General features: G+C 45.1%; 1 protein-coding gene across 1 annotated transcript in view; it reads right to left on the bottom strand.

Annotated features, from left to right (window-relative positions):
- Positions 1 to 2,798: 2,798 nt before the first annotated feature.
- SEZ6L (seizure related 6 homolog like) overlaps positions 2,799 to 9,702 on the bottom strand; it is a 177,179-nt gene continuing 170,275 nt past the window's right edge. The window contains exons 19-20 of the mRNA XM_033098415.1: positions 9,369 to 9,471; positions 2,799 to 6,090 (exon numbers count right to left, since the gene is read on the bottom strand). Coding sequence (XP_032954306.1) covers positions 6,061 to 6,090; positions 9,369 to 9,471 — 133 coding nt within the window. The 3' untranslated portion in view covers positions 2,799 to 6,060. The remainder of the gene's footprint in view (positions 6,091 to 9,368; positions 9,472 to 9,702) is intronic.

The following is a 9,702-nucleotide window of genomic DNA, read 5'->3' as shown; positions in this document are numbered from 1 at the left end:
AGGATGAATAAATCTTGGTGGAGTCCTAACACGAAGAGAGAGAGAAAGAGAGAGAGAGAAGAAGGGAGGGCGGGTGAAAAAAAACTAGGAATGGAAGGTTGGTGGGGGCACAAGATCTAAAAGGTTGGCAGAAATTTCTAGAAGATGGCATCCGTACCTACCTTTGCTTCTAGGTTCCACATTGATGACCTATTTTCTCTGCTTATACTGTTGAAGAACATATAGCACCATCACCTCTGCATCGTCATTTATGGAGCTGGTTCCACAAAGTATCATGTTTTATGCTTGTGTCAGGCAGGATGATGTCGGCCCACTCAGAGACCCAGGGTGCTTCCCCATCTCGCCATTCTTAGTGTATTGCTTTTGTCCTCATGCTGGACACGTCCATTGCAAGATGGCCGTTGGCCACTGAAGTCATGAAGCTTCACGACCGGGTTCAAGGTGGGAGAAAGGGGGCTGGGATTGGTGCTGTAGCAGCGGGGTCCCCTTTCGTCAGGAGAGCAAAGACTTCCTTAGAGCCCCCTCCAGCCCCCTCACACACGCCAAGCCAACTTTTGCTAAAGCTCATTGGTCAGAAGGGGTCAGAGGATCCATCCTAGCAGCAAAGGAGGCTGGGAAAATGGGTAACAGTATGATCGTAATTGAACCCAACTACGACCCATTGTTGGAGGGTGGTTTCACTGTTGCTCTGAACAAATTGAGGTTCTGTTAGCAATAGAAGGGAAACAGATATCGGACCGGCACTCTTTAGCATGTGCCCCAACCTTCTGTCACATTTGGGACTGTTAGTAACTTTTCCTTCTTCTTTTATATGGGGTGTAGAGGCCCCAGGGTGACGCCTCCACAGTGACGTAGGGAGGTGTCTTCCCCCAACGTGGGCCCCTCACCCCAATAAGCTGCTAATTATTGATCGAGCCAAGATTCAAACTCACAGTTCCAGCTCTTAGCCATTGCTGAACCCAGCCAAATACCTCCTAGGACGAATGTCAAGTAAGGGAGGGCATCCCTGGGCTAAAAGAACCTGCTTTGGTTCTGGGCGCTCTGGGAGGGGGTAGCACATCTGAATCTGAGGCTGGCCTCCAGTCATTCCTGCCCTGGACACTGACCAGTAGCCAGACTTCCTGGGTCCCATTCCCTTGTGTATCAGCTGTGTGAACTTGGGCAGGTGACTTAGCCTCTCTGAGCCTCAGATAGCACATCTGTAAAAGGAGAATAATAACAGTTTCTTTACAAACAGGAATAAATGAGATATGAAAGGGTATCCAATAACTAGGAAATCTAAAACTATTCTAAAAGTGCATTTCAAATGTAAGAAACAAAACAAATACAAGTGGTACGCAGCCAACAAATGCCAGATATTATTATGATTGCCATTACTGTTGTTGTTCGTATGTTATCCTGGCAGGGATCTCTTCGGTCACTTCTTTCTGGTTCTTTCTCTCCCAGCCCAGGGCTGTCCACCTTGACTAACTTGTCTGCAGCACATCTACCAGTGAGGGTAGTTTGTAGTCTCCAGGGTAGCTCTGTTTCTCCACTATTGTTGTAAACGTGTGGGCCAGCGTGGGAAACAGAATTTTGGTTTCTGAAGGCATCCTGGGTGCACTTTGACCTTTCCATCCTCTTTCTTCACCCTGTCTGTCCTTCCTCGGAATCTCCATTCCAGAATGAGTCACAGGCCCGTGAATGGTTCAGCCCCACCTTGGTCCTGCTGGCTGCCCTGGGCCCACCTATGCAGCTTCTCCCCAGGGGACCTTTCAGAAGCCTACCTGTCCATTTTATAATGGAAGATGATTGGACACTTACAGGCTGCCACCCCGGTGGACCTGTAGGGCCGGTATAAAACCAGAGAGTTATTCTCGAGACTTAAGATCTAATGGAATTTGCTTTGCTATGTTTTGGCCTTCCTTGGGATGCATCACCCTTTCTTCTTTCTGAGTCTCCCTTTTGGAATGGGAAGATCTACCCTATGTCTGTCCCACCATTGTATGTTGGAAGCACATAAGTTGCCTGGTTTCGCAGGTGCCCAGCTGGAGAGGAATTTGCTCCGGGACAAGTGTACGTCCAGTCTGACCCACACCTGATTTCCGTGAGACTGTGGACTTTAGAGTCGATGTCGGATGAGGTAAGACTTTTGGGACTGATGGGATGGGATGAATCTGTTTTGCATGTGAGAAGGAAATGAGTTTGGGTGTCCAGGGGTGGAATGCTATGCAGTGAATTGTGTACCCCCAATTCATATGTTGAAGCTGGAATCCCCGGTGTTACTGGAGACAGGACCTTTGGGAGCCAATTAGCTTAAACGAGCTCATAAGTGTGGAACCCTAATCTGATAGGAATATGACCTTATAAGGAGAGGGGAAGAGAGAGAGAGAGAGAGAGAGAGAGAGAGAGAGAGAGAGAGAGAGAGAGAGAGAGAGAGAGAGAGAAATAGATATATTTGCCATGTGTGGACATAGTGAGAAGGTTATTTGTAAGCCAGGAATCAGCCATCACACTGATCTCAGACATGTCAGCCTCCAAAACCATGAGAAATAAATGTCTGTTGTTTAAGCCACCTCATCTGTGGTGCTTTGTTATGGCAGCCCGAGCTGGCTAGGACAGGGAGGATGATGGTATGTCAGATGATGGCAGAGTCCTGTCTTGTCCCAAACATTCCCCAAATGTTCCCAGCACCATTCCCGAGTTGGCATTCAAAGTGTCAGTTGGCTCCCCCAACCTAAGGCCCAGAAACTGGAGATAGTGCCCTCGGTGCCACGGTGGAGGCTTTGTAACAAAAACCCTGTGGAGGTGACTCTTTTTCATTTCTTTTATTAGCATCAATATATACAAAGTGGAAAATGACTTCATTTCATTATTCTAGCTTACAAAGTTGGTTTTGCTTTTGATTCTGTTTGGAGATAAAATGGAAATGAAAACTTCCCAGGAGACAGCCTGCCTTTAGGGGTGCTGAACAATCCATACTATCTGACCTCTTATGACCCGCCATAACCACTCAAGGGCATAGAAAAGTCATACTCTTTGGACTTACCCCAAAGAAAGGTCGTTTTTGCCCAAGGCTCACGCTCAGTCTAAATCTACCCATATATTTGCTTTGTCACTTCCATTTACACAACCATCCTGATGATGTAGCCACTTTATTTCCTGCAGGGCTGTTTGGCAATTTCCAAAGCTATCAGCCTGAGGTTCCGTAGGCTCTCCAAGGAACTGACTTCAAAAAGATCATATTTAAAGCATGTCTATGGAACTAAGTAAGGACGGCCATCAAGGAGCGACCAGAATACTTATGTTGGCTAAATAATTCTACTCCCCTCATCATAAAAGCAAAAAGATGAGCTCCAAGCTGAAGAGGGTCCGGTGTGTGCATTTTCAAAGCACAGGGCAATTGCTGATAGATCCAGCATATACGAATTAGCATGTAATACACGCCATCACATGCATTCTTTGAAGCTCAAAATCTCTGTAAACGTATTTCCCCACTGTTTTAAAAACAAAGAGTGGTTTGTAGGAAGGTTCAGTCCGTGTCTCGAGTTTCTCAGGATTGTATCCTGTTCAAAAATATTTAATCCCAATGGGTTTTAATATTGGTCTTATAAAAACAGACATGTATGAACTGAAATGAGATGCCTGGTACATTTTTGGCACTATTATTATTTCTTTACCTTTACATGTTACAAATACACATTCAGATATCTTAAAAAGAAAATGAGACCCCAACCTGTCTTTTTTCAGTCACACTGTACATTGTCAAGCTTGCATGGTCCATCTTTAGGCTAAAACAAACTTTTAAAACATGATTACAGGTGCTGTACTACTAGACAGAACTAAGACATCATTGGTATTCTGGAAAAAAAAATCAACACCTTTTCTATCCCTCCAATAACCAATAAGAATTCCTGGGCCATGGCCTGGCCAGTTTTAGGGGATAGGGTTAGAATAAAGATTTTATATTTTGTCAGTCTTTACGAAAGGCAAATGTTTAGTTTTCACAGAACCACAGTATGTTCTAAAATTAGGTATCAGTAATAGAGTTCTTCTTTCCAGATGCCTCAGAGTTCGGGTTAGAATAAGCATCAAACAGAAATAAAAGCAAAGATTGGATTCTGCCTTTTCAAAAAAGGTTACATTAATTTGCATTGTTGATCTTTCTCCAAACATGACATTGTTCACTAATGATCTGGAATGTTTCTCCTCTGGTTCTTTCAGAAAATGGGGTGGGCTCTGGGTGGCTGGAAAACAGCTTTTAATTATCTCTCGCTGTGCGTCACGCATGAATGCCTTAGGGAGCATATATGCAGGATTCCTTTCTGGCAGAAGGAAATTATTTCAGCCTTAGACCTCAAGACTGAATGAAGTCCAAGCTCCTGGCTGGGAGGAAGGTATGTGCGTGTGTGCAAAGCCAACTGCCTTATGCTGTTTCAGACGCTTCCAAAATATAGACACCCAGCCATTCTCCCAGTGGCATGGCAGCCAGAAAGGTCTTTTCTTGTTTGAAAGCCGGCCAATTTAACAGAATTCTAGGGAGCGTGGGAGGGTGCCAAAGAGGACCACTGAGCCTGTGTGCTTCTCTGAACCATCGGCTGTCACTGGGGAGGTGGCTGACAGTCTGAGGGAGGTGAACCTGCCTTGCATGTACTATTCCTTCCATGCATCCTCGTCCCCTGCCTTTTCTTTATACCTGTCTTTAGAAAAGAATCTTCGTTGTTAGTCACATACTTACCAGTCCCACTGAGTTGGGATGTAAGGACCCTGATAAAATATAAGGACGCTCACATGATAAATAAGGTGCTATGATTTCCTTTCTGGCGTGAAATTCCTCCTTCTCTCCGCATTGGTGTTTGAACCGTATAATGCAGATTCCTTTGTGGTTTTAATTCCCCTGTTCCTGTTTCTCTGTATTTCCACGGTCAGCTTTCATGCCACTGACCAACATCTGGGCAGAGCTTCAGAGAACAGAAAAGCAGTTGCTTCTCATAGGACCCTTCCCGCCGAAATACTTGATTGCAAGTATAGCCTGAAGGTGACACCTTTCAGAGAAACAGTGCACTTGAATCTCCCCTATTTTGAAGGCTCAGACATTCCAGCACCCCAGGAGAAAAACAGCTTACCCCTGGATTTCAGGACATTTCACCCCTGCAACACAAACCCTTATAACTCTATGGGCAAAGCTGTGGATATATTGTCACAGCTCGAGGGTGGCTTTGCTGAACAAGGTGATCGATTCTGGCACTTGTAACATAAATTACCTGCTCCTTCGTCATTGTAGGAGTGTCAAGGAAAAGAACATTTTAGTAAATTGATTACCTCACCCAGTGTTCCCCCTTCCGTAGTTCTTTACCGGAACTCCCAAATCTCTCATCCTCTCTGAAAATTTTTCTTTGACATTTATCACCGTTCTAGAAAGAAAACATTTTCTTATTTTGCCAGTGTCCAGTGAGGACAGAAGGGTTGAACAGAATGTTTACACAACACCTTTGTTGCCTTCAGAAGGACCACGGGACGTGGCGGGGATATGGCAAGACCTTTTAGGACTTGGGAAAATCGGAGGAGTGAACACAGGATTTGTTTGGGAGCAGACCTGGTTAAGTATCCATGCGCAATTCCAACGCAAGTTAATCCAACCTAATCTGGGGATTTAGAGCTGTACTAAAAACACCAGGGCCTGGATCTCAAAGATGCATGCAATTTGGTGCAGCCATAGCATGGCACTGCCGGGGGGAGAAATTCAACCTGTTTTTTTGCCTTTTTTTTTTCTTTCTTTTTTTGCTTTTTCTTTCTGCTGCTATGTTTGCCGTTTTGCAGGTCTTCCACCTGCCTTCCGCACTGAGGCTGTAACACGAATCTAACTGCCACTGCAATACATCCAACCACACCTATTTCAGTTTTAAATATAATAAATACAGTGAAGAAAACAGTAAGTCTTCAAGAAAGAGTCTAAAGAAAAGACAACAGCCGACACTCCGGGGGTTTTCAATCAAATGCCGTATGGTCTCTGGATGAATTTCTCGAGGAGGTTGTAGCTGAGTTCACGTCTGGAAGTTCCCGTCTCAAGTGTAGCTCTCTTTAAATAGAAACTTCATACTCTCTGGTTTCCTGCAAGAGAGAGAGGCACAGATCAGTTAAAGCCTGGTGGGGCAGAGTGGGGACACGTTCATGGTCTAGCTCTTCACCCTTCCCTGTGTCCATGACATTGGCCATGTGACTTTGCAATACCTTCCACTCTGAGCCTCACTTGATTTGGCCGACGGGTCATAAGGAAATGGGTCACAAGAGGGGCTGGAAAAGTGCTTGTGTTTCTGCCTGTGTCTTGCTCTTCTGCCATCACCATGAACAAAGTGTGCCTGGACAGCCTTTAGTCCCAACAGAAAGATGAGGGACATGGAGAACAGAGCACAGTCCCCCAGACGTGACTAGCCAATCCCAGAGGTGTGAGCGAGCACAGCCAGAGCAGGACTACCACTCAGCTGAAACGACCTGAAAACACTGCCCCACTGACCGACGAGCAAATTCACGTGTTGCTTTGAGCGACTGAGTTTTGGAATTGTTTGTTACGCAGCATGATTATAGAGCTAGGTAACTGACCTGCTATACTGATAGGTATTAACAAGGTCTAGTTTTTAAAGTGTTGTTCTTTATCAACTTGACTTTCTCTCAGGATTTGGAAACAAGCTACATAGATTGCAAAATAACATATGAACTCTTCTTAGCAATGTCATATCTAAAATGACTGCAATACGTGGGTAGCAACCAGTTCAGTTTCTCTAATATTTATGGAGTATGTGTCATATACTCCAAACCTTTGGATTGGAGGAGCAGGGAGACAGAAGAAGTCATAGGCGTGGCCGTGGAAGAGGTCACTGTCATGTGCTTTAATGAAGGTCTATAGTTCCCACTAAGTCAACACAGATACGCAATCAGGTCTATACTTTGTGGTAGATGGGAGTGTGGTAGGCAAACTCTAAGAGGGCCCCACCTCCTGGGGTTCATGTCCTTGTATCATGATCCCCTCCCCTTATGTGTGGACAGGACCTGTGACTTGCTTCTAACCAACAGAATACAGCACAGAGGTCCTAGCATGTCACTTCTGTGTTTTATATGACATAGGATTGTGCGTTTCATCTTGTAAGGAGACTCTCTCTTTTTCTGTCTGAGGAAGCAAGCTGCCATGATGTGAGCTGCTTTAGGGAGACGGCCACATGGAAAGGAACTCAGGGTGGCCTCTAGATGACAGCTTGCAAGAAACGGAGGCCCTCAGTCCCAAACTCCTGCAAGGAACTGAATGCTGTCGACAACCGTGTAAGCTTGATGTGGATCCTTCCCCAGTCGAGCCTCAGATAGGACCACAGCCCCGACTGACACCTTGACTATAACTGGTGAGTCCTGAAGCAGAGGACCCAGTGCGGCTGTGCCAGGACTCCTGACCTATAGAATCTATGAGATAATAAATGTGTTGTTTTAGGCCCATAGGTCTGAAATAATATTGTTATACATCAATCAACAACTAACACAGGAGGTCAGAGGAAAGGGGGTGAGGAAAAGTTAGCAGGAACATGAAACAAATCAAGTTTGTGCCTCTTCTGCAAACCTTGGGAGACGATTACGCGTCACGACACAGTAAATCGGAAGGGTTGTGGTTGTGCAAAGTCGTGACCAACCTGGGGCTCACACATGCCTCTGGGCCTTTGCACATGCTCTGCCTTCGCCCTGGCAGCTTCGTAAACCACCATCTAAGTTCTACCCACCTTACGTGTCTCAGTTTTACATCACTTTCTCAAAGATGCCTTCCCCCACGACTTCTGAGTATCCCCCATCATGCATTTTTATAGCACCCCCATTTTTTTCATGGTCCTTAAAAATTGTGATTTGTTGCAGTGTTGGCGAGGGTGGGAACAAAAGGGAATTTTGTTGCACTGTTGGTGGGATTGCAAATTGGTGCCAACACTGTGGAACATGGTTTGGAGGTTCCTCAAAAAATTAAAACTAGAGCTGCCATATGACCCAGCAATTTCACTTCTGGGTGTTTATCCGAAGAAAACAAAAACACTAATTTGAAAAGATACATGCACGCCTATGTTCACTGCAGCACTATTTACAATAGCCAAGATATGGAAACAATCCAACTGCCCATCAATAGGTTGGATAAAGCAGTTGTAGTACATATATACAATGGGATATTACTCGGCCATGAGAAAGAATGAAATATTACCACTTGCGACCACAGGAATGGACCTAGAGGGTATTATGCTAAGTGAAATTAGTCAGATAGAGAAAGACAAATACCATATGATTTCACTCACACATGGAATATAAAGAACAAAATAAACGAACAAACAAAACAGAAACAGACTCATAGATACAGAGGCACACTGACGGTTGGGGGATTAAGAAATACAAATTGGTAGTTACAAAATAGTCGCAGGGATGTAAAGTACAGCATAGAGAATATAGTCAATAATGTTATAATAACTATGTATAGTGCCAAGTGGGTACTAGACTAATCAGGGGGGATCACTGCATAAATTATCTAAATGTCTAAGCACGACGTTGTGCCCGTGAAACTAATATAAAATAACACTGAATGTCAACTTCACTGAAACAAAAATCAGTAATTTTTTAAAAATTATGATTTGGTGCCATCAAGATATTCATTGACATGTTTGATTATTTGAAGTTGAAGGGGAGGCAGTATAATGATTAGCGGCACCAGATAGAGTTTGCATCCTGGCTCCGGGCTGGGCCTGCTGGCGCTATGTGCAACCTTGGCTAAAGCATTTTTTCCTTTCTCTGAACTTCAATGTCCTCAACAATCAATCAGAGATAAGCACAGAATCCATCACAAACGGTTGCAAGGATTCAAGGATGACCGTGTATTTAAGATGTCCAGTCCATGGTACGTATTATTATTGTTAGTGATATTATTGTCTCCTTTTGACTGTAAGCTCATTAATGGCAGAACCATGTCTATTGGGTTCATGACTGTATCCCTAGCACCCAGCACAAGTCCCGCCACTCCAACGTGTAGGAATGTCGCACACTGCCCTTCAATAAGGAGTGGGGCTCAGCAAGGTGTGTGGGAACGCTGCCCATTGTCACCAGGCCACCAGTGGGCTCTGACCCATCTCAGCCGTCTCTCCGTGGGTTTTCGGTGCAGCCCCTTCTTTCTGTGATCCTTCTGCCAAGAATAAACAACATGCCAGGCTTGTCACTGGCTATTGCAATTGGGGTCATAGTGGGGATCACACAGGACCACTGGCCACGCTTTTCTGCCAGTGGCATCGTGAGCAAAAGGAAATGACACCTTGAGTTTTGCTATCGGTGAATTCAGAGCAAACAAAGAGGGAGGCGCTGGGAGAGAAGAGAGACCCACTCACCCCTGTCTCATAAATGGGGTTGTCAAATTCAGTTTCCACGGTGATCTGGCTGTAGGGGTGAGAGTACATCAGGGGAAGGCGGAGGTTGGAGTAATAGCGACATCTGGAGAAGAGACAGTAAAGGAGAGAGGTTATTGCTCCCGGACCACGAGACACCTCCCGATACCTAAGGGGAGCGGTTCGTGCCACTTTCTGAGCACCAGCACCTCCACAAATGACCAGGAGGATGGAAACAGCCTCTTGAAGGTGAGAATCTGAGCGGAGTGAAAGCTGAAATCATAATTGCTCTCAACTTCACACCCAGTCGGTGATAGCAAAAGCCTCGGTACCTCCC

Source organism: Rhinolophus ferrumequinum, chromosome 25, assembly GCF_004115265.2.
Source record: "Rhinolophus ferrumequinum isolate MPI-CBG mRhiFer1 chromosome 25, mRhiFer1_v1.p, whole genome shotgun sequence".
Taxonomy (NCBI): domain Eukaryota; kingdom Metazoa; phylum Chordata; class Mammalia; order Chiroptera; family Rhinolophidae; genus Rhinolophus; species Rhinolophus ferrumequinum.
This window is presented reverse-complemented; position numbering and strand designations above follow the sequence as displayed.